This window comes from Brienomyrus brachyistius, chromosome 8, assembly GCF_023856365.1.
Source record: "Brienomyrus brachyistius isolate T26 chromosome 8, BBRACH_0.4, whole genome shotgun sequence".
NCBI lineage: Eukaryota > Metazoa > Chordata > Actinopteri > Osteoglossiformes > Mormyridae > Brienomyrus > Brienomyrus brachyistius.
In genome coordinates, this window is record NC_064540.1 from 3185089 (window position 1) to 3210583 (window position 25495).

General features: G+C 43.1%; 1 protein-coding gene across 5 annotated transcripts; it reads left to right on the top strand.

Annotated features, from left to right (window-relative positions):
• The first annotated feature begins 10 nt into the window (after nucleotides 1–10).
• On the top strand, nucleotides 11–23756 carry LOC125747025 (sodium- and chloride-dependent taurine transporter-like). Of its 5 annotated transcripts, none has more exons than XM_049021690.1 (14): nucleotides 11–140; nucleotides 7876–8105; nucleotides 8262–8396; nucleotides 11348–11582; nucleotides 11953–12085; nucleotides 12865–12999; nucleotides 13716–13819; nucleotides 13933–14057; nucleotides 16134–16246; nucleotides 18877–19014; nucleotides 19744–19846; nucleotides 20034–20134; nucleotides 20928–21098; nucleotides 21472–23756. In XM_049021690.1, exons 1-14 carry the CDS (start codon nucleotides 115–117, stop codon nucleotides 21625–21627), a joined length of 1905 nt encoding a protein of 634 aa, XP_048877647.1. In that variant the 5' UTR covers nucleotides 11–114; the 3' UTR covers nucleotides 21628–23756. The 5 variants fall into 5 exon arrangements, with proteins under 5 accessions (XP_048877647.1, XP_048877649.1, XP_048877652.1 ...); XM_049021692.1 differs by having other exon boundaries at nucleotides 122–261; XM_049021695.1 differs by lacking the exon at nucleotides 11–140 and adding an exon at nucleotides 4222–4512.
• The last annotated feature ends 1739 nt before the right edge of the window (nucleotides 23757–25495 follow it).

A 25495-nucleotide genomic window follows, 5' to 3' on the forward strand; every position in this document is an offset into this window, starting at 1 on the left:
TGCGTGTGAACGGGAAATAAAGCGAGCGACGTCAATTTGAATCTGCCACTTTAAGAAGACGGATCCTGCTCCGCTGGAGGCTGGCCGGTGTTTTTCCACTCATGCTGATGTCTAATGGTCACCCATTTTAAGAGACAAAGGTCAGAAAGAAAGCCTTATAAATTAAATTTACTGCCTAAATTCTGTTATTCAGCGCCCAGACATCGTACAATAGACAAGTGACAGCTTTCTTCCAAAGGAATAAAAGGAAACCCGTTACAGGTAACAAAAGATCAACTGCACATGAATGTAACTACAATTTCACTAAAAACAAAAAAAGTCTGTATATATATATCCACTTTTTAAATTTATTTACTTTTTACTTAGCTTATATTTCTGCGACAAACTTAATTTTTTTTACCATGCCTCTACATATTAGGAAGGCTTATTCGTTTTAGTGTACCATTCATTTAGTTAAGAGGCGGTAATATTGCATTATTAGTTGGCTATTATATATATATTTTTTTTTTTTATTATTATCACTAAAGTGTACTTAAAAGTGGTACCTTTACTATCATAACTGGACCGTTTTCCTCTTAACTGAACTATATCGCGTTGTTTGCAATAAGGAAGCAAATGCTAAGTATGAAGCAAAGGGAAGGTCTCCAGTTATCAGCGACTGTGGATGCGCCGCCACGGTCGTTAATGTGTTGCGTATCGTGTGCGAAACTTCATAAATGGGAAGCATATCTGAACACAGATGTCCCTTTGCAATGTATGACTACCAGATAAACTTAAGCTGAAGTTGCATAGACGCGCGATGAGTGAGATGTTTACACGGCGGCGGGGAAACAGGTCTTTTAAACGGTGCCCAGAAAACACATGTATGTAATAATAATATCGACACCTCTGTACGTGAAGCTCATTGCATTGATTTTTGCGCACGTTTCTTTACCTGTTAAGTTCATTTTAATTAAATGACGCGAACCGAGGTGAGCGTTCCGTATCTCAGAAGCGGCCAGAAAATAACTATATATACACGAAGTGATATAGGAAGTGATGTTTTACAAACAGGGCCAGAATAAATTAAGGGAAATTAATGTATAAACACAAACGCGCACAAAAATGGGAAATGGATTTCTTACTGTATATTAACTTTTATTTGTAGCATATGCAACAATGCTGTGTAGCGGGTTTTGAAGCAATAACTGGTTGTTCTTCATTTTTCGTTGAAAAAAACTGTTGTACAAGTGCGCGGATGTACGAGATTATTAAGATGGTGCTTTTTTTTAACGAAGTACTCCGTTGCACATTCTGCGCTTCCAAACGTGTGAATACTGTCCACACGAAAATGCGCTTTTTAAGCCCACATTGATTTTCGAAGACATGAATTATAACAAATGCATTGTTGGTGACTCGTCTTGGCTAATAAAAGCGTCAATTCCTGGCACATATACACGTATTTCCGTATCGTATATGATCTGCTGGTCATTTAAGCAAAGACATTGACATATTTATGCTGCTCCTGAATAACAGCCGCGTTTTCTATATATTCACTGGGCAAGGGTGTTTAAATACGGTGACATTGACGAGACTTGTAGAGATGACAGGGAAGAGATGGATAAATGAGCAGACAACAATGGCAAGTTTTTAAAAAATACACACTACCTCAAAAAAGAACAAATAAGAGTGATTAATCCAGCCTTAGTTAATATGATATTTTTATATAATGGTAAAGACTGAGTTTTTACTATTTACACGGCAAGCGATCGTTTCATTATCGTGTCCCATGGAACACGATGTAGTCGGTGGGCGCTGCGTTATGTTTTAAAACATGGGTTGCCAATTGGTCCGACGATTTTGAAAACTTGCGATGCTTTTTCCTGTTAAGTACCCGGTATATGTGGTGCTCAGCACTTTTAGCGTGATTCTTAAAGTATGACCTAAAATCGCAAATTTGACGCGTGGCAGACTCGGAATTATTAACACTTATAGGAGTTCAAACGCTGGTCATGCGTCGACATTTATTTTACGGGCACAGAATAAGGAAATGGTTTTTATTTCTTCTTACGGATAACGATGTCTGTGCCGTGTCTGTCATCAAATTCATTTCAGTTATCAAAGCGGATCTGTGAGATATAATTAGTGCTCATTTTCAGGAGGCACAACAACATAAAAACGTGATTTTGTAATACTGCTTAAGTTCACAGATACATATGTTGCCTTTACAAAGAATAAATTATATTGTACCGTCTTGTGACAGCATCCATAGAGATGTGGAGCTTTGCATTCAGTCTGTTCGGGCAGATACACAAATTCCAAGCACTTTTCTCTTTTAAGTCAGGCAGCATTAATCCACAGGCTGGTTATGTAATACCCAGAGCCTGTTACAGGAAAAGGAAGAGAAATTCTGCCTTTGGTCCGACATGTGAGATCTTAAAAACCATTATATCAATACAAGAGCGCAAGCTCCGCCCCCATCTCTTTTCGTGTTAAAGCGAACAGCTCAATTCACATATGAACTACCTGTTGTTAAGTCTGATGTTTATTTAATGCTAAATAATGTTAGGGTCTTGTTTGTTTGGATTTGGGCTTTTTTTTTGGGCCTGGCAGAATTTCTAGGAGAAATTGTACTTTTTGTAACGCAGATCCTGGCGCTGCTTCCTGTCTTCTGCACTGCAGCCTCGTAAACAAATATAAGTGAAACCGAAGGTATCCAAAGCAAAGCCCCTTGCCGAGCATTACGGTTTGCCACAGTGCGGGTTAATGGCCTTGAGATTTATTCTGTATTAGCAGGTAGTCGGTTGGATGGCAGGATGTCAGTACGCAGGAGTCTAAGGATGCCGCTTTGCCAGCTGGCTGGTGATTTTATTGGACCACAAAATCCACTTCTGACATTGAAAATTAAGCAAAAAAAAAAAAAAAAAAACAGGCTTTTAAGACAGATAACAAGTTATCAGTTGTTTTTCCTTCCCAAATTGGAATTGGCTGAAAACATAAAATGCGAACTGTTTTATGATATTTCATTCCGGGCTTTTCTGCTTTAGAGCTTCGTAGTGGCGTTTTTTCCAGCCTTTTTAGATAATGGATCTTCATTAATTGATAAAGCAGCGGCATTCGCGAGAACGCCTTCTGGATTTTGAGCCTGTAAGATTAATACTGTTCATCAGAGCGACGTCTATGCGTGTAAAATACAGCTGATGAATAACGTTGTATAGATAGCGTCATGTGGTAGCACGTTGTGCATTTTCATTGTGGCCCGGTTAGCCTGAGGACAGCACCCAGTCGTGTGGGATTAGGCAGCTGCACAAAGGTCAGAAAGGATGAAACCCTGCTTATGCCTTTAATCACCTCAGTGGTTTCCTGGGAATTTACTGTCCACGTGCACAATGTCAGCCTGCACTGCCTGCAAAGTCACTGCTATCAGTCATATTGTTAGGAAAATAAGAGTAATGCTGAAAGTGATGGGTGTAAAGACCACAGGTACAAACACCTTTGAGCTAGGGGGTACAAAAATATGCCTTTAGAACAGTGTTTCCCAATCCGGTCCATGGGGACCCCCAGACAGTCCATGTTTTTGCTACCGGGAGCTGGGAGGGAGCAAAAACATGGACCGTCTGTGGGTCCCTGAGGACCAGATTGAGAAACACTGCTATAGGAAGATATCTCTTTGGATACCAGTATGTGCCAAAAAGTGAAAATGAAAGAAAAATGTCAGATAATGCAGTGTGTCTTACTGGGACACGTAAATCAGGTGAAATACATTAGACAGTTTGAATATAGTTTGATATAAACTTTTATTTAAATACAAGGCATTCTAGAACAAGCACATAATTAGAAAGTGACTAGCTCAACAGGCTGAAATGCCTTGATATCACTTTGCAGATAAACATTGGAAGTTCCTGTAATTGGGCCGTTAGCAGATAACCGGGGGGGGTGGGGGGGGTGATTTGACACAGGAGCAGCTTTACCTGGGGAGTACGTTTTCTTACTGCCCTTCTGTCTCCTTCGCGGCGGCTTTGACCAAAACAGAGGCCCGCTTACGAATCCCCGCTTGACCCGCTCTGCACGTGGGGCCGTGTCTATGTGCGTCGAGCACCCTCCAGCTTCCTAAAATATCCCCCTCAGCAGACCCCCCCCCCCCCCATGCTGCAGAGCGTTACGGAGCGCAGAAGGGTTTGCTTTCGCAATAAACGTCTTGGGGGTGGCTGTGTCACGTTTGCGGCTGCTTTCGAGCAGCTTGTAACAGGTAATCTTAGATGCCGACTCTCTTTGGAATGACCGAATCACACGAGTGCAGAAAGGATTTCATTTTCAAGACCTCCGATTGATGTACACGGTCCAAAAATAGGGCCATTATGTAAGCAGTCAGTGACTCACGTCTACCCCAAAGACCAGGACACAAAGTGGGCATGCATTCGACTTGCCTGACGATGCCTTTTTGTGGTTCGAAGTCTTTTACGCCCAACTCTCCAGCCCAAGCTGAAGGTGAATACTACTGCTATCGACAGCATCTTAAGTATACTGGACAAGGTGAGGAACTTTTAGGACAAACTGTAAAGCAGTAAATAACTTAAATCAGTATAAATGAATCAGGCAGATATTGGGGCCTAAACATTTCACCATATTGCCTAGCTGTGAGCCTTACATCTGTTTACTTATGACAGTCACTCTTAGTTATTTTGAAATCAGTATGTGGCATTATCACGCGATATTTTTTTATGTGGAAATTTTTTGTTCAGAATGTGTTCACACGTCTGAGTAATGATGACAATGTGGCGTGCTCTGAGCTTTTATTTTTTTTTTAAACCGGTGCTGCGATAAAGTGAGGTAGTGAAACATTTTTTGAATGCCAGCTAGTTCAGAGCTGGCTCTGAGGGCGGCATGGCTGCAGCTTGCTTTCCGAACCGGTCATGTTCGCGATCGTGCTCGGTGTCAAGGGCTTGAGTTACACGCGCACACGATACGTGCAAAGTGAAAGACTCCGCCGGCGCTGTTGTGGAAGTGGAAATTTACAGAGCGGCAGACGGATTAAAACCGCATCGTCCTCAAGTCAACGGCTGTGCCCAATCTTCAGATAGCATTTAATTGTCTTTAGTCGGGGGGTGGGGTAGTGGTGGGGGGGGGGGGGGGCAGGGATAGGCGGGCCTAACTGTCAGCTTCGTTTTATCGTGAGTCGAGGTTAAGGCTTTCAGTGCAGAGGCATGGTAACAGCTGAGAGGGGAGGACAGGCCAACCTGCCACTGCCATGAAGGAGCTGTAAGTCAACTTTGTGTGAAAGTGTCAGTGTGAGAATGTAATTGTCCAGGTTAATAGGGTTACCTGTGCATTATCCACGCTGGGTTCTAGTCACAGGTAAAAAGATCTTCTGACCAGGTTGACTGCTCTGTTTAATGAATTTCTTTTATCGATTTACTTACACTTAATCTTGTTGTATGTTTCCACCTGTTTGGACAGTTTTGTTTTTTTCTCCTGGTTTAGCAGTTTAAAGTTTCGGGAATATTTCGGAATGGCCAGGAGCTTTAGCCTTTTTGTCAGGCTTTCTGTGAAAGTGCTGAGTGTGTTTGCACATGCAGAGTGTGTGAGGCTGTGATTGTGTATCAGCAGGTGCCTTCTTATGTATATATGTATAGGGGGGGGGTCATGTATATCCTATGTATGACGGGAGCGGTCATCCCAGGCAGCACTGGGTACAAAGCTGGGGTACGCCGTACATGGGATGCCAGTCCACCGTAGGGCAAATACACACACAGACGCAGAGAGAAACATCCGGGGCGTGAAAAGATTGTCAGCATGGCCGTGCGTAAATCTCAGGTACGGCAGTCCTGGATGGCAGAGTAATTGGGGGGTGGCAACTGATTAACGAATCTTGTTCTCGGTGAGCTGTTTCTTCAGGGAAGTGGAACGGTGTAACGCGGACGGCCCAGTTCTGTCGCGTGAGCAGCTTTTTTCGGCACCTTTTCCGACTTCAAAGTGGCACTGCAGACAGATTCCCTGGGTTATTCATAGTGCCCCATGCAATCTGATTAATTTATTACGGTTTTGAGTGTCACCCTCCCTGTCACTCGAGACAAGTGCCAGCCTTTGCAACTGGAGACCTCTGGCGAAACTGGCGAGAGGGATGTTTGGATTGAGGAGCTGCCTACGTTGGCCCTTCTTTCCCCGAAATATGACCAGAAGCCAACGAATGCAGTTAACAGAGAGCTACCGCGCACACATGACAGCTTAGCATGCGCCTTTCAGTCATCCCCCAGTAGGTGGTGTTTTGTCAACCCGTTTCCCCGAATGTAACCTGGTCATTTAGTCTTCATGTCAACACAGTGCGAATGTAGGTCACCAGTGTCTATTGCTGTTTGCGTTACTCGCAGTTGTTTGTCAAAAATAACATTTCTAGTGGCCATGTCGAAATGTTTAGTTTATTTTTTTTTTCAGTATCCAAACACTTAGTTTTGGACATACAAGGGAGTTCTGGCCTCTCACCTCTTTGACTGTCCTTGGTACATCAGTAGCAGCAGGTTCCTTCATGTAATGCTGAGATAGTCAAGCGAAGCCTTTTACGAAACCTCCCAGCTTCTCAGCTTCCTCAGTCCGTCTCACTTTGAATCAAATTCACAAGGTGAAGAAACTAGATCTGCAGGTATTTTTTATAACCCTAATTCATCGTGGAATCTTTTTTTTCTCTCTCTATCTGAGAAGGACCTTGAAAGGGAAGTTTAAGAAATGAGCTACTTTGAATGCCATTGTTTGCCCCAGCAATGCAGAGCATGTGGCCAGTTGGGTGTTAGAGTCTCGGGATATTTCTCACGTAGGTGACCTCAGGTATTGCTGTGGGCTGACTCCGCTTCTCCGGCCCACAATGTAACTTGATACCCAAGTTTGCAATACCAGCTCCTTCTTGGAATAATGTCCTGACAGTGTAAACATGATGGGAATTAAGCCTGGCTTCTACTCCAGAGTTGGGGCCTGGGGACTCTCATTTCCACATGCCACGAATTCAAATCCTTACATTATCTCACCAGGCCATTCCTTAAAAACGGATATCAAAAACAGGATAACTGCCAACATTAAATAAGTGATAAATACATTATTTAAAAGAATGCAATGTAGACTTTTCACTATACATAACATAATTGTACATGAATGAATGAGCAGGTGTGGCTCTAACCTTTATTTTCTTCAAGCAATGTCTGAAATTTGAGGCACTTGGTGAACCTCAATGGTATATTGGGTTATATGGATCTCAAACAAGTAACTATCGCTTTTTTTGTTTGTATGTGTGAAGTGTCTGTTGCTTTTATTTTTAAACAAAATTAATTAACCTGCAGTCAGATATGATTCAAGTCCTCCAATAGATCCTACTGGGTGTGCCACCTAACCTGAATCACTCCAGTTGATTATCTTACAGCTAATTGTGTATGTAAAGTGATAACCTATTAATTAAGAAAATGACTCAATACGCTGAAGTGGATGTTTGGTTTTTTGTGTCACAAAAAAAAATCCTCCTTTCATTATGAATCTTGTGTAGACATATGTGATACTTGCGCTTTGTTTGTGGTGAATCATTTCCTGTCAAGCAATCGCACAGTTGCCATTTCCTTCACTTTTACTTAGAGCCCATTGGGGGGCAGCGTTTTAAGTACAATACCAAGCCAAAGTACACTTATGTGGCTGTGAGAGAAGTAGGACTTTGATACCCCCCCCCCCCGCCGCCAGTGGGATTATCACACAGCGCTGGTCGTGGATGCGACTCACCCACTGCTGATCATTAATTAATTAGTTCCCACACATGTAAGCACTCGGTAATCCGACACGCTTGAAGTAAATGTGAGGGCGTGGCTTTAGGCCCCGCCTGGGGTTGGATGCCTCGGATGACCTCTCGCGTGTTCTTCCCCGTAGCATGGCACAGAAGGAAAAACTGCAGTGTCTGAAGGATTTCCACAAAGACATCCTGAAGCCATCACCAGGGAAGAGCCCGGGCACGCGACCCGAGGACGAGGCGGAGGGGAAGCACCCCCAGCGAGAGAAGTGGGCCAGCAAGCTTGACTTCGTCCTCTCGGTCGCCGGGGGTTTCGTTGGTTTAGGGAACGTCTGGCGTTTCCCATACCTCTGCTATAAGAATGGCGGAGGTACGATGAATGATGTTCCTCATTCCTATTTTGGATTTATTTATCTAATAATCTGTCATGTTACTCAAATTCCATTTGTATAGATTGTCGAATTTACTGTTTGACAAGTAGCTTTTAACTGCTTTGCCCTAATACTAGTCTATCTACTCATTCCAGGTGCATTTCTTATACCGTACTTCATCTTCCTGTTTGGTGGGGGTCTACCTGTGTTCTTCCTGGAGGTGGCACTCGGGCAGTTTACCTCTGAAGGGGGGATCACCTGTTGGGAAAAGCTCTGCCCCATTTTCACCGGTGAGTACCGAAGCTCGATCGTCTGCCGTTAAGTGAATCTTGGAGTGACAGGTTGATGTCCAAAGCGATCTACTAGATTAAGGGATTAATGGATTCCACCGTTAGGAGCCCTGAAGTTCTCTTCTAGCAACGGTAAGAAAATGGAACTAGATTAGTAGAAGAATGCATATCTATCTGCTACCAATTTCATGGCAGAAAGATTTCAGAAACTGGTACCATGCATTCGGGGAAGAGTTAGAAAAATCACAGAAGGCCAACGATTGGCTTACAGTCATACTCCAAAACCTCCAAGGATGGGCATTTGCTTGGGCAAGGAGAACCGAAGAACATGGACAAATGGGACCTCAAGCAGCCTCCTCTGTCAGTCGCTCTGTATTATTATCAGCGGTTGAGTGGCTGATTCAGCTACAGCTTAATCAGCCGCTGTGTGGGGGCAGACCAGGCCATCCCATAGCCGCTGGGTCTAAGGGTCTGCAGATGTCCTAATTGTGTGGTTGCAGTTTCCTGGCATGCGCTCTGCCTGCTCATTATGTTAGGAGGCATATTTAATGAGCGGTCATCAGCATGCCGTGATGCAATATTTGATCCATAATAGCAGCATGGCGCGTGTCATTAGCGGGCAGCTTGAGATGCCCCATGGGGAAGTTACACGATGGCCTCGGTCCAATCCGGAGGGCCGTCTACATCTGGAACCTCCTGCTGCCTTAGAATTTGTGGATCTGGAGGAATTCCTCAGTGGATGACGGGTGCCGGACCCTTCCAGAATCGTTCAGGAGCTGCGATTCCTGTGTGCCAGGTCATTTCCACGGCGCCCGGCCCAAATGGTCCTGGCCCAGATTTTGAGGCGGCATCCGGCCGTTCCTCGCATCCCCCCACTAATTATTTAACAATCCTGCAAATGTAATATGCGACTGCATTGGATCAACAGACCAATTAAATGTGATATTATTTTAGCTAGCGAGGTTCAGCTCACAAGCACGATTTGGATGGTTAAGTTGAGTCTTGGCAGATTAATTTGGACATATGAGTTATAAATCATGGTAACTTAATGGTACGAACACTCAGTTTAACGTTACAGCGCATGTAGTGTTTGTAACTAAAACACTTGGGGCATCTTAGCTGCCTGATGTGTCTCGCGACTCATGTTAACCCTCTTGGACCCCGAGCCGCCGCCAGAAAGCCGATCACTAAAGTAAACTCTTTTCAATAACCCGGCCCATTTTGCCCTGCCCAAGTCTGTTGATCCACCCCAAACCAAATGCACGATTAATTTTATTGTTTACTTTGTTGAACTGGGTAAATCCCAGGGAGCACGTGGATCTCTTGGCCTGAACCTCTTGGAGAAATGTGAGTTAACTCGTTTCTCTGGCAACTGGTATAAAATCAAATTAAAGCACTATGACTGTAGAATCTGGGAATTTACCTATATTGCGGTATAAATCCTATTAAATGCTTAAAAATAGAATCCTAATTAAACCCATATACAGATTTAGAACTTTTGTTCATGTTGCTTTTGGACAGAAACTATTTGGAAAATGCCTGCTGCCCCAGGCCAGTTAGATCAAAGCATTTGCAGATTTGCATAATTGTTAACATAGTGGTCTCTCGCCAGTCTTGTTTTAATTTCACAGTTAGAGGTGTAATCAGGCTCTGGAAGATGCAAGGGTCTTGCTTTGCTCAGCAGTTTCTTATTGGGTGTAAGCGCATCTCTTTATGAGGAACCCGATTGGTTGGAAATGCCACTGTGCATTGGGACTTGCAGGCGTTCATATAAATGTATACCATCTTTTCAGGCTGCCTGGTCTGTTCGCCAGCTCACTTTGCAGACTCTCCGAAGGACACACTAACTGTTTTCTATCCAATTTTTATGTAGAAAGATATGTACGTCATTTATAAATATATTTTAAAATCCACTAATCTGATTTCCTTTTCTGCCCTGTGCAACAGAAGAGAAAAATAAAAGATCTGTCTGTACTTGGGCCCACATGCAGGAAATTCAGTGGCAGAAATAGACACACTCAGACACACGCCCCAGGACCCAAACATGTACAGAGTGTACTGAAGTCTAAGTTGCCATGGCAGCAAGCATTAGAAAACACCAGAGAGATGCCTAGCGATGAGCCTGGCCCAAGACGAGGCCATCTTACATTCAGAAAAATGCCAGGCAAGAAATAAATGGCAGAATGTGCTACGGTTGTTTTTGCTCATTTATATGATTGCCTGGCCTGCCAAACGTAGGATTAGCCATGCGCGGTCGAGACTGCATGTTGGCGGGACGAGATGCCAGTCTTAGCATCGCGGGCTGGGTCTTTGCTGTTTTGCAGCAATATTACCGGTGAACAGCTTGGTGGAGAAGAAAGCATGCATTCACCTGTGTGGCAGATCTCAAACAGCCTTTAATTAGCCGGTTAGCTGTGGAAGGGGGTGGGACAAGGCACCTGTTTGTCACTCTGGCCTACAGAGGGACGAGCAATGACAGGTGGGAGAATCCAAGTTTAGCGGCCAAGTTCACGTTTGATTGGTTCATAACATGAGGGCCGATACGGGTGGTTATTCTGAGTCGCCGGTGTGTATTGACCTCGATTTTGCCTATAAGAATTCTTTTTGCTTATATGAACACTTTTACATACAGAGATTTGCATTTAAAAGAAAATCTCCTCACCCTTCTGTAACATTTTTGAATGGAAAATGTGTTTTTGCAAAGGAAAATAGTACGTTGGAAACTAAAACTAAAACTAATAATAGTACGTTGGAAACGAGTAATTAAAAACATATTTAAGAGCAGACTGGTCACTCATCTCGTTATGTTTTTGTGTTTTTAATATCCTTCGTTCTTAAATATATAGTTTATTTGAAAATGTAACTCTTTTTTTTGTTCATGTTTGTTCCGATTCTTTCTGTGATGGTGAGCAGTCTGATCATGTGCTCGTATGCTCCGCCTCTTTCCCCAGGCATCGGCTACGCGTCCATGGTGATCGTCTCCCTGCTGAACGTTTACTACATCGTGATCTTGGCCTGGGGTCTCTACTACCTGTTCCAGTGCTTTCAGCCTGAGCTTCCCTGGGCCAAGTGCAAGCAGTCGTGGAACACGCCCAACTGCGTGGAGGACACCGTTCGCAAGAACAAGACCATCTGGATGGCAGCCAATGCCAGCAACTTGACTTCTCCCGTCACTGAATTTTGGGAGTAAGTCGTCTGTGCCGGACCTGCCTCCAGCCCACCTCCTTCTCTTACTAATTGTAGCCCACTGATCTTTTATTCCTCAGAGCTCGCCCCCCCCCCCCCCCCCCCCAACCCCTAGGCTACTTCCTACTCGTCCTGGATTTGCTTAGCTACACTGATAACAATCCTGGTCACATGAAATGGGAGTAGCGTCTCTATATCTGCTTTTACCTGCGGCTCTGGCTTCTATGCTCCCCTTTCTTCTCCGGGACTGTGCCGGCGTACTGCCTAGGATGGTATCGCCATAGTATAACATCACCGCTTTGGGAAAAGGAGGAGCTTCTAATTGGCTTTTTGGCTTTTCTGTGACGTGAGCCTTCCGTTGTACCCACAGACGCAACGTTCTCAGCATCTCCAGTGGAATCGAGGACGTCGGCCCAATTAAGTGGGACCTCGCTCTCTGTCTCTTGGCCGTCTGGGTCATCTGCTTCTTCTGCATCTGGAAGGGGGTCAAGTCCACGGGGAAGGTGAGCCAGACCACCAGCCCCTATACTGCTACCTTTTTTTTTTTTTAGTTTAATGATTTCATTTAATGATGTACCTCTCGGCCGAGCACCCCAGTCCTGTCTGCTAATACTGCTCGGGATACATAGCTGTACGTTCGTCTGGTGGAGAGTAGAGCCTCTTTCTGGTCCCTGTGACTGCTGATGTAACTGAGGGAACTCTTTCTGAGGATGGGTTAGGGACAGGAAATGTTCAAACGAAAAGAAACAGAGCAACGCACACATACACACGTACACTGCTGCTGTTTATTCCTTTTGTGAGGCCTGTTGTGGTTTAACCGTCTCATTTCCTAGACCTTCAGCATACGCATGATGACATGATAACATGATTTCCGGTTCAGGCACCAGATAAAGTACATTATGGTGTAAGCATGTGTGTATATATATATATATACACACACAAAAGAATTTTGTCGTGTTTTCCACACAGTGTGAAAACGGTTAAACGCACAAACGCTTGAGATGCGCATCCAACTCAGATGCCAAGAAGTAAATTTAAAATCAGCGAGAAGCCAAGGCCACAGTGTAATGTTTGTAGCTTTTACTGTGGTTAGATCTTCCAGGTAGCCTCAATTGTTGTACCCTCATCCATGTTGTGCAAAACTACTCGAAATGTGTTCCTGGCAGTTCTGTTTAACTGACTGGACTCCACTTCGTCTAGTTTTCATATGGTTTTGTAGGTGCTGCACTCAGCAAACGATGCCTTACTGGTTACAAATATCCCCCCCCCCCCCCCCCCCAAGGTTGTGTACATCACAGCAACGTTCCCGTTCATCATGCTCATCATTCTCCTGATCCGTGGAGTAACACTCCCAGGCGCGGCTGAAGGGATCAAGTTCTACCTGTACCCGGACCTGACGCGCCTGAAGGACCCTGAGGTAGGGACCCGCTCCCTCGCCTCCGTGCTTGGCGACCTTTGACCCCTGTTCTGACAGCACCCAGTCTCTGTGGTCCTTCTGTTCTTCTGCTGTGGGCCAGCATGCAGCCATTAACACAGCCCTAGCTATAATAAAATCATTATTTAGTGCTGAATGCCAGGCTAGCATGGCGAGTCGTGGGTGGCCGTTTTGGCTTCCGTGACTCATCCTACAGCAATCTGGACGGAGTATCCACCGACAGTAAACACCAGACTTAATGGGAATTGATTTAGGGGCGTTGGAGGAAGAAATATGTTGGCTAGAGTTTTATATGGCTGTGTGACCTGTTCCAAAGCTTACAAGGCCAGATAAGTGAAGGCATTAACCAGCCTTTGCATGCCCAAAGTAGTCGATATTACAAGGACGTAGGAGGAATTATGGTACTATCTGCAGCCAACTTGCCTTTTTTCTCCTAAATATACAAATCAAAGCAAACTAAATGGATATAACTGAGCCAGTTTTCTTCTTTTTTTTTGAAAAATGCTAGACTGCAATTTACTATTTTTACATTCCTGTGAGGCGCCTTTACTGAGGTGTTCAGTTCCAGAAGTATTAGATTTCTGTTCAGTCTGGTCGGTGAAAATGTAAACCTTGGAACTGATTTTGTCTGACATGCCTGTAAGACTCATGCTAAGGTCCAAAATCCACCCCCCCCGCCCCCCGCTCCCTAACCACAGGTCTGGATTGATGCTGGAACTCAGATCTTTTTCTCATACGCCATCTGTCTTGGAGCGATGACCTCCTTGGGGAGCTACAACAAATACAAGTACAACTGCTACAGGTAACGGCCCCTCAGCCCTGGGGACGTGTGGTGAGGGGATTAGTGCGGTTAAAGTGGGAACCTAGGTTCCTTCTGTGTTAATTAACAAACTCCATGAAATATGTGTGACTTAGGGACTGTTTGCTGCTGGGAGGCCTGAACAGCGGTACCAGCTTTGTGTCTGGCTTCGCAATATTTTCCGTCCTGGGCTTCATGGCACAAGAGCAAGGGGTGGACATTGCTGATGTGGCAGAGTCAGGTACGAGGGTCCAAGTGGCAGTGATGGTGGGCGCTGCTACTTACGGAGAGTCTGCTCGATATAACTCCTAGCAAAGAAACAAAAAACAGAGGCAAAAATGAGGATAAATCAAAACGATAAAATTTAAACTCAAATACAAAAACGATGGATGGCACCGAAATATTCGTTTCGGCAACCGAACTCAAAATAGGTGGATCGAAGCGCTTGTAATTTAGCACGAGCAAAATTAATTTCCGGTTGGATTTGGCTGATGGACGTTGAGCGCCGGAGTTGAACGTTGAGATGTGTTAGCGTTACTTCATTTCAAGGTGCCTGCAGTGAAAAGGTCTGAGGAAATAAGCTCTGTTTGAGGATTTTATTGTCAACGCTATGGGTAAGGAGTTATCAGTCGGGAAGAAAAAACATTCACTAGACGTCTGTTTGTGACCATTTTAAGCAACTTGAGAGCGAAATGAGACTTGTCTTGTGCCAAATGGGAAAGAGTATGCTCTGTGTACGAAAGTCTGTTGAATTCTGGGTAAATCATGAACGCAAGTTATTTCTGAAGGAACCAGACAATGGCTGTTAGTAACTGCTGGATGATGCCCAAGGCGGATCCTGTTGGTTCTTCCGGTTCTCCCCCCTTGTTATATGATGCTAATTTGGCACATTAATTTAGCACGTTAGCGTCTCCACTCAGCATGCTCTCCCCATTCCAAGTCTTCAAATTGTCGAGAAAAGGAACAAAAATGGTTTCGATGTGGTGATATTTTTCCCCCATGAAGTGATAAAAAAGGAAAAAAAAACTGCTGCTTTTTGTTTGATTGGAGAGTTTCGCTTTGATATGGGAAAAAAAACAAGATGTGTTTACTGATTTTCTTCAGTTTGCTGATTCACTGGGCTACCTTCGTACAAACTAGACCGGAGATTCTTGAATTCCAATCTGTGGCAGTGTTTTTATAGTTTAACTTTTGTATCACTATTTTCAATTGTAGATTTTCTTTAGTTTTCAAGTTGGTTTTATTAGATTTTTATTTAACAATATATTTCTATTTAGTTTGTATTTGTTTTTGTTTAAGTTTTAGTAACTGTTTTTCTAGGGTTAGACTAAAAATTGTAGAGATATTTTATGAGCCTGATTTTTAGAGAATGCAACATGAGTACACTGCACCGATGTCCTGAAAGTGGGCAAAATATGTTATATGTATTATTAATGGTAAAATGAAATATAGAACACGATTATTAGTATGCATGGCAGTGTAAAGTATTTGCCGTTTGTTTTTGTTTTATTACAGTTAGTTTCAGAAGCAATGTAGTTTTTATTTAGTGGTAGTTTCTAGTTTTATTTCCGTTAATGGAAGTGTTTTCTTAATTTTTTTTAGTTTTTGTTAATGGTAATAACCCTGATCTGTGGATAGATGTTGAATTTCCACAACTGCCTTTCAGACGTCTCCTCAGAGAGCTGGGTATAAATAAAGCTGGATAATAGTTAACATTAACTCTAAACCACGTTAAGGTAAGCAGTGTAATAAGGGTTGCCATGCTTGGGCACCTTCCCCAAAGCGCCCCCTGGAGCCGGGAGCTTGTCATCGCTGGCATGCCAGACCGCCAGTCCTGTTCTGCCTGTTTAAATGCCCTGTCGTTTACTTCTGTTTGGTTTCTCCTTTATTCCCTCCTTATCATTCATTTTTATTGCTTCAATATTCATACTGTAGTAAAATTCAAGACCTCGCTATAATGTACCCGAGGAAAGTTATTTGTTACATTGACAACAGCTCCCTGATATTTATTTTATTAAAAGGTAGGAAAGTGTATGCTGGAGTTATCTTAGGAGTAATTTTAATTATGTCTATATGACTAAGTCCCATTTTCAATCTCTGCAAATATTTCAGCAAATATTCTGTTTGCTTCCCCTACTGACGCTACTGCCCCCATTCCGTCTGTACAGTCCGGAAATAGGCATATTTGTCTTTGTATTTCAATGGGATCTGTGCTCCTATCGAAGAGGCGTGGCCTTGGTGCACAGGTCACATGGTACAGTAGCCTATAACATTAACTCTCTGTTCCCCCGCCCCCTCTCCTCTTTCTCCCCACCAGGTCCTGGCTTGGCCTTCATCGCCTACCCCAAAGCCGTGACCATGATGCCTCTGCCCACCTTCTGGGCTATTCTCTTCTTCATAATGCTTCTGCTTCTGGGTCTCGACAGTCAGGTCAGCACCTGCCACCCGTCCTGGCACCGCGAATTCGGCGCCTTGTTCGGTGCGAGGACCGTTTATGTTTAGTACAATGAAGTGGTAGCGAATGACGCATACCTAGAACTCCCAGAAACACATGGGCCTCAGTCTAGCTTTCTGACTGATTGTGCTGTTTTTTTTTGTCACTGCAAATCGCACTAATTATGTGAAACAGAACCGTCTACCTTAAGCGCAAGAAGTGTGGGTGGATGGTACTGGCGAACATTATCTTGTAGCAAATTTTGATCTGTTTTGTGCAAAAAAGAAAAACTAATTGAGGAATACTATGAATTCTGAGGGAGACAAGTGAAATTTTACTGCTTTATAAAAAAAAAAAAAAAAAAAAAAAAAAAACATGATTGAGTGTAAGAGCAAGTCTAAGCCTGTTCAGCCATTGCTCGCTGTGTCCCAATTCGGGGGGTGGGTTCAATCTTCTGAGGATCGAAGGTCGGCATAGCTTTTGTAGACTGTGTCCTTCTACAGATCTACGTAGTGAATCTTCATATAGGTTGGGCCTGTGGTTTAGACTTTCAAAATGTAAATGTAAACAGGAATCATGATTTATTCTTTTACCCTGTATGTCTACTTATGCTAATCAGGGCTGTGGGGGAGGGGGGGTGGCTGGAACCTATCCCATGTTGCATTGGGGCCAAACCTGGGTACACCCTAGACGGTATGCCAGTCCATTGTAGGGTACATACACTGTTTTGAACAGCAGGAGGAAACTGAAGTACACTGGGAGAACATGCAAGCTCCACACACACAGAGTAGATGGGATTTGAGGCCCTAAACCAGGATTCCTGAACGGTGCAATTCACTAAGCCACTATGCCTTCCCACTTTTTACTTATAGAACAGCAATAAATACAAAAATATAAGGACCCTCTGCAACCATGCTTAGAAAATAATAACACTGCTCTGGAATCTTTTCAATATACTTTTCAGTATAGCAATATACTTTTTAACTAGCAAAGGTGAAATGGTTATACTTTAGTAGTATTAGATATATAGTTTAGTTATTGATTTACAGATGAAGATGACAGTGCAGGAGACAATGACCCTGTTTAAACTTTTCCGCCCAGAGCTTGTTGGGTGTTTTTATATCGAACAAGGAGCCGTGATGAAAAGATAGTGAAAGGAAACTTCTAGAAACCATGCTGTCTTGCCTGGGTCCTACAGCTATCGGATTTCTCAGCCAAAGTGAAATTGTAGCTTCTGCTAAGTCGGTCATTCTCACTACTATCGGGATTTGGCGGGGGGGGTCGGGAAGCATGTAGGGATGGGGCACCAAGTCCGAGTGGCTACACTCAAGAGACAAACAAAAATCGAGAGCCAAATGTTATACGATAAATTACAATGAAAATAAAACTTTACTGGGGCAGCAGGGACATGGCAGGGGGACATATTGCAAGAACCTCCAGTTTCAGGACACATAAAAAAGCTTGTATACGAAACTGGAAAACCTCATGATGTCAATGTACACACAAGGTCACATTCAGACATGTGGCCCTGAAGGTGCATGGCACCCTGTGTCACCGTGACACCCCGAATACACACTAGCTGTGCACCAGAGTTGACACACCAAAGAATGTGAGGTACCTGGCTGATTTTACTATAGTGAAGTTACATACTGTAGCACTGAAAGTGTTTTCCCCTCAAAATAAGGCCATCAGCATATTTTTCGAATCGGTAATTCAGGTAACAGGCCAAGAAAACAGTCACATATCTTAGGTGCAAAACAGTTTCACATTTCCATCCATTTTCCAAACCGCTTATCCTACTGGGTCGCGGGGGGTCCGGAGCCTATCCCGGAAGCAGTCGACACGAGGCAGGGAACAACCCAGGATGGGGGGCCAGCCCATCGCAGGGTACACTCACACACCATTCACTCACGCATGCACACCTACGGGCAAATTAGCAACTCTAATTAGCCTCAGCATATTTTGGACTGTGGGGGGAAACCGGAGTACCCGGAGGAAACCCCATGACGACATGGGGAGAACATGCAAACTCCGCACACATGTGACCCAGGCGGAGACTCAAACCCGGGTCCCAGAGGTGTGAGGCAACAGTGCTAACCACTGCACCACCATGCCGCCCCAGTTTCATATTTCAAAATGTATAAATAATCACCAAAGCTAATTGCTGTTAGCACCCAACGTAAAGATACTGTAATAGAAAGCTAATACCCAGGTTTCCCAGAATGGATTGTTTATTTATCTGTCACATGATACAGCCTGAAGGGCTTAATAGATTTAGATATTAAGAACGCTGAGGGGGATGGCTGTTTATTTCTAAAGGAAGATATTAGTATTTCCATGTGGTGTAGCTTTGAAAATGGGGCTCGGGAATCAATGTCAGATAAAAAAAGATGCCTGGTTACTTGTAATTCCAGTTCCAATTACAAACATTTCATTAAACACTCCTCCCAAGTCATAGAGATGGTTGAAAAACACAAAATTGGCATTATTATACAGCTGTACTATTCTAAAGTGGTCTATCCGAGATCCATCCATCTTCTAACTATCCCGCTCAGGGTTGGGGGCGGGCGGCTTCCATCTTGTTATGCTCTCTGACCTGGTTTCTCGTCCTGGTTTCTCTGTCTAGTTTGTCGAAGTGGAAGGGCAGATCACTTCACTGGTCGATCTGTACCCATCCTTCCTAAGGAAGGGTTACCGGCGAGAGGTCTTCATAGCGGTTATGTGCTTCTTGAGTTATCTTCTGGGACTTACCATGGTTACTAAGGTAAGTGGATGAGTTCTCATTGATCCATTTCTCAGCACATACATAGTCACGTTCTTTCTTTCAACGCTTAAAGCTTATCATTTTCAACACCAGTTTCCTGTAGCAGAACCTCACATTGGCTTTTCTTAAATCCAGTCTGCAAAGTGCAGTTCATCGACACCTAGGGATGAATGTTAGTTGACACACGTAATTGGAGAGAATAAGCTGCTTTACACTTTAGATTTAACACTTTCTGAATGATAAAACCCTCATTGATGAAAGGCTCATTCCATATGGATCCCACCCTATGTTTATAGCTTGGCTGGGTTCCTTAACTGCAGGCTTACTTATGGACTCGCCTGGGTAATATATTTCCATAAAGGGCTGGCGGAAATCGCAGAACTATTCGTGGAGCCCCAGAGCATCCTTAAAACCGTACTCACCAGTGTTTGAGATAGCCCTGCCTCTGCGTCCACAGTGCGCACTCGGAATGGCATTCTGTGGTTTGCCATAACTGCCTTCTTTCCCATAACATTATTTCCTGTAGCTTCTCTGACTGGATGCTCTGGACTTGAAAAACTGTCCCTGTTCGGCTGGCGAACAAAAATAAAAGTCCTTTAACCTCAGCTCATTTCCCATGAACCCGCCCCGCCCCCCCCCCACGGTCTTCCATTGTCCTAAATGCTAAAGAAATGTGGTTGGTTCGGAACATTTCTGAGTCTAATTCCCGTTAATGTTTCTCTCCCCCAGGGTGGCATGTATGTGTTTCAACTCTTCGACTACTATGCCGCCAGTGGTGTGTGCCTTCTCTGGGTCGCATTCTTTGAATGTATCGCTGTAGCCTGGGTTTATGGTAAGTCAGCATAAGGCTGCCATGTTGTTACACACACTGATAAAAATACAGCATTGGAACATCGTATTTGTGTATACAAGGCGTTTCTGTATATATTTTATTTGATGTCAATCGTGCACATATATATATTTATCACTGAGTCAGTAAGCTATATTGAAATTACCTGCTTTTCTCCCTCCACAAACAGGTGTTGACAACTTCTATAATGCAATTGAAGACATGATTGGCTACAGACCAAATCCCTGGATGAAATGGAGCTGGACTATCATAACACCTTTCCTATGCATGGTGAGTCATCTGTACTGCAAAAAGTCCCCGTCATTACATTATTGACAATGGTCTGTTTGATAATCATCTACTATCCACATCAGTATAATCCATCAATGTCAAAACTAAGGAATAGTTTTTACTCCCCCCCCCCCCCCCATTCAGGGGGGAGGGGGGCAGCAGCTTTCGGTTTCCTGAATGTGCCGCGGAAACCCAGCGCCCTGTTTCTTGGGCACAACTCAGCTCCTGACGGAGTGGCCATCTGCCTGCTGCTGACAGGGCAGAGGATAGACACAGCATTCCCAAAAGTTGACGTCCGCTTTCTCCAGGAAGTAGTCACTGAACAAGGTTTCCAGGGAAACCTTTCTTAAAACCCTGTGACTCTACAATGGTCTAAACCTGTTCTCCTCTCTTCTCTGGAGGATCCAACAATTCCCTCCTGGGCTTTTTCCAGTGGCCAAACATATTGCTCTAAGTTCTAAATAGGATCAAGATTTCACTTCCACGTTGCTCCACTTTATTTCCTTAATTGTCTGGGTGCAGTAACACTCATGCGATGCCATAAAACTGTGACCTCTGTGGTTAATTTGTCTACCACAATACAGATATATAAAAAACAGGCTTAAAAAGGCTTAAGACCATTTCAAGTAGCTGATTAGGAGAAAGAGTTTTTCATTTAACTGGGAGCTAATGGAAAAGCTTTAGACGTCCCCTTTAAATTCTGTTACTGAACTTCGGTCATGCTTTCATTGCCTTAACCGGGTGATTGATCTTTACGTTACAAAGCATTCCTTCCATGCTTTGTCTCCATTAGGGTTGCTTCATCTTTTCCTTGGTCAAATATAAACCATTGACCTACAACAAGTCCTACGAGTATCCTGACTGGTCCATCGGCATTGGTTGGACCTTGGCCCTCTCCTCCATGATCTGCATCCCCATGGTGGTGGTCATCAAGATCATTCAGTCTGACGGCCCACTGATAGAGGTAAGAACACTTCAGGCGTTTGTGTTGCTGGACATGAAGTAGATCTGCACTAGGGTGCACCAATCCTTTTGGAGCAATGTAAATTTATCCTACCCAAGCTTTTAGTGCACGATTGGCGTAGACTATTAAACTAACTGAATTAATGTGGACTTATCAAGTCATATTACACTAACAAAACCTGCATGGACTTGGCCTAACAGGACCAGGAGTGGAGAGTTCTCCTCTGAAGTAGTGCTTTTGTATCAATTCAACCGAAGGTCTTCCATTCATTAATGAACAGGATTAATGGCTCAGCTGTCAACTCTTAACTGTGCAATTCCTTTTCTTCCTACGGCTCTTCTCTTGCCCTCCACCTGTCCCATCTCGACTTCAGCGGATCAAGGCGGTCGCTGCTCCAGTGAGGGGAGGTGCTAGCTCACGGCCAGCGGACCACCATCCCAAGGTCAGCGAGCTGAGACATCCCCTGGATCCCAACGGGAACAATGGCTTGATAAAGCCCACCCACACTATTGTAGAAACGATGATGTGAGCGCTCTCTATGAGAGGATCGAAAATAATTAGCTTTCCATGTTATATATTCGCTAACTTTTAAAATAGTTGTAGGACCAGGTTTACACGTATCTGCACTAGGTGTTTTCTACAGAGGAAGTTACGTGGTTTTTTTTCTTTGTTTATACTGTTTTTAAGATTCATTATTATTGATATTATTACTATCATTATCATTACTACTGCGGTAGCTAGAGGAGGGCTGACCTGGCACATGACAAAGGAACTGAAAATAGGTTTTTGGTTTCTGTTTTTAAGTCCTTTTTTTTTGCAGGTAAGGAGCATGTAGTCTGTTTTTAAAACTTTGGGGAGGGAATCGGGGCCACATTTGCAAATGTAAAGATGCACTGAATTTTATGGCGACATTATGGCATTTTGGAGTATAAGGAAAATCGGACTCCCCCTCTAGATTTAAATTGTATTTTTATATTGTTGTGAGGGTGGCATTCTGTGGTAAGGTTACAGCTGTCATTGTTGTTGTGTTATTGGGCATTACATAGACCTGCAAGGCCCAAAACCATACTGAGTCTGCAGATATATTGAAGACCCATCGAGTCTGTACAGACTGGCCTGTTGCAATCTTGGTCTTGGCAGTCCTCTGCAAATGTTGGTTCTTTGTTAAATATGGGTTCTCATCGAAAAAGAACCAGCATTAGACAGTGGTCCACAAGGACCAAGACAGGGAACCACTAAGAGAATGTCCAGCAATGGGTCAATTATCAAAGAAACTAGCTTGAAGGACACTACTGCTATAGTTTCCCTGAGTAAACTTCAGGCATATTCTTCAGGTTTTTGTTGTATTTCTAGTTATACGAACTAGCTAGAGAATATGAAGCACACAACATCACAGTGATAAACACTTATCTTTCTACCCCACTAAGAACTAGGAGAGACGAGTCATGATGTTACGTTAACGTCTTACACCACTCGAAAACGGACTACTGATGCGTTCTGCATGTGCTTACCAGCGAAACGCATACAAAAATGTTTAGCGTCCTCCACTAAAACAAAGCACTTCTCCTTGTCTTGGTGCAACCCCCCATGTCTCACCTGTCCAATTAATTTATAGCTGAAAACATCATCGATGCATTTTATTCATGAAAATCGACAAAACTGAGCTACAGCGCAATTATGTCACTTTACGCAGATCGCATCCCATTTATGAATCCTTCATTCAGCAAAAAACATTTACGTCTGTTTCATAGTATTCATAAAGTATATATGCATACCAATATCTATATTTTCAATCACATTCGCCTTTTTTTTTACTTAAAATGTTATACTGTCGCTAATTATAAAACATTTTATTGAAAGCAGAGTGAACCACTTTTTATTTTCACACTTTACCCGTTAATCAGCAAAGCTTAAGTACAATTTTTAATGTGCAATATGTTATGGAAATAAATAGCATTTTTCTTGTTTCTAGTAGTCGGTACATTACATTTTTTAAATTAGATAATTCACACAATACGTCAAGAGAACTGAAAAGGGAAGCCTTTTGTGTTATGTTTCAGAAGGGGTGTGGGAAGAGTTTTCTCTTGCCTCCCAAATTATTCACATTTCAAATTTGAAAGTATTTTGTTCAGTAAACTCCTAGTGGCATGACCTTACTCCTACATGAAGTTTTAGCCAAACATGGGTACTATTAAGATCATATCCTCAAGAAGAGACCGTACTGTGCTTACGACACTTTGTAAGGTGTGCGTAAGGTGCCTCTCCAAACTGTTATTCAATTAGAAGATCACATCAGACTTCTAGTAGGAGGAAACAAAATTTTTATGAATGCATTCAAGGCTTCGGAACCTCCAAAGAGATTAAAAGTTTCATCCCAAATGCCGGATGCTGATGCACCTTTACAGAGACTGGAATTAAATTCATCTGTATTGTTTCTGTTTTTCGTGTCACATCTTACATAAGAGCCCTACCGTTTTTTTTTTTTTTTTTTTAAAAAGAATGTAAAATAGGAAAATGTTTTTAATTCATTATGAGCGATTTGAAGTGTTTTATTTTTTATAATTTTTAAACCAAGCTGTAAGCAAAAAAATATTTAAAAACAGGTTTTACAATATCTAAAGCTTTTTTATTTCTAAATAAACATTTGTCTTTGAAAAAGTTTGCGTCTTTGCTTCATTTTCAGTAAATTTTGCCTTCAGGCACCCAGAGGACCAGCTAATTCTTTAGCCCACCCATGAATAAAGTGAAAAAAGCCTTTTTCATAATTATACTTAAACGGAACAGTCAGTCTGAGCTACCTTCAGCTTATCTTATTACACTTACACTCTTAATACTCAAAAAATCTAGACATCATTGGTAAAGTTTTAAGTTATTGATTCTCCAATGGACAACAAATGAGACTGACTCTGCTAAGTATTTTCCCCGGGATGGGTCATGGGATCACCTTCCCTTGTGTTGGAAATAGGGTGACCCCCCCCCCACAATTGACAATGTGAGCTACTTCAGCTTTCATGAGCCACTTCAAAAATGAAAGGCTCCTGCGATTGGCTAATTAGTTCCAATTCTTCCTGAGCTTTTACTGGCTTGTTTCCCTGATTGAAAGACCCATCTACAGTATTAACATTAGCTGCAAATGCATTATTAGAGGAGACTGACCGATCAGCACACAGCAAGAACAGTGCTGAAGCGAAATCCAGGTCTTTTTAATTTAAATAGTAGTTTGCTAACCATGTCCTGGCTCATAGTGTCCCCACTAGCATGGATTAGGTGGCCTATGTGGAAATAATAATAAACCTTTTATCATAGACACAGCCCCTGTCCCATACAACACCAGAATCAAAGATCTTGAAAAGTAACTACTGTATAGATGGATATACGTAAATTGTTATTAGATGTATTTGACAACATAACAGTGCTGAGATAGTACAAGGAGAATTCCATCCATCCATCCATTTTCCAAACCGCTTATCCTATTGGGTCGCTGGGGGTCCGGAGCCTATCCTGGAAGCAATGGGCACGAGGCAGGGAACAACCCAGGATGGGGGGGTCATCCCATCGCAGGGCACACTCACACACCATTCACTCACACATACACTGGCTATTACGGGCTATTTAGTAACTCTAATTAGCCTCAGCATGTTTTGGACTGTGGGGGGAAACCGGAGTACCCGGAGGAAACCCCATGACGCCATGGGGAGAACATGCAAACTCCGCACACATGTGACCCAGGCGGAGACTCGAACCCGGGTCCCAGAGATGTGAGGCAACAGTGCTAACCACTGCACCACCATGCCGCCCCCAGTGCTAACCACTGCACCACCATGCCGCCCACAAGGAGAATTCAAATACCTTAAAAATGTCCTTCATTAAATCATGATATTTATCATGAGATTTAAGAAGAATAATTCAAATTCTTAATATTTTTCTTAATATTTAAAACATTTTAATATTTCAAATGTATTGTCATAGTTCAGACAAGATCCATTGGACTTCGGCATCGTTCTTGGCACCAGTTTGCTACGTGTAACAAGCTGAAATTGTGCAAATTCAAACAAAACATCGGCTGCTGTTTGGATTCATGGCAAAGCAGGAGATACCAGTCTGCTGATACTGTACCGAGAAGCTCGTGCTTCTGTTTATCTAGAAGAGAACAACATTCATCCATCCGTCTGCCAGCCGGTTTATCCTCCACAGGGTCACAAGGTAAACACATCATATTTTAGTAAGTTTGCTGTTACATCGATAGATCATATTCACATATTCGTGAGAACATTATAACAAAAATTGTAAATTATCTTGTCAGATCTTTGTAACTGCGCTACAGTTCATCGCGACAAAGTTGGCTGAGATTTAAAAAAAAATAAAAACATCAATTTGAACTTCTTTTTTTGCTGTAT

What these genes read in the sequence shown, in the direction of transcription:
- LOC125747025 (XM_049021690.1), top strand. Translation starts at nt 115, where the DNA reads ATGGTCACCCATTTTAAGAGACAAAG. An exon ending in GCTCTGCCCCATTTTCACCG is followed by an intron (nt 8,397 to 11,347) that starts GTGAGTACCGAA and finishes CTCTTTCCCCAG; the next exon opens with GCATCGGCTACGCGTCCATG. An exon ending in CCCGTCACTGAATTTTGGGA is followed by an intron (nt 11,583 to 11,952) that starts GTAAGTCGTCTG and finishes TTGTACCCACAG; the next exon opens with ACGCAACGTTCTCAGCATCT.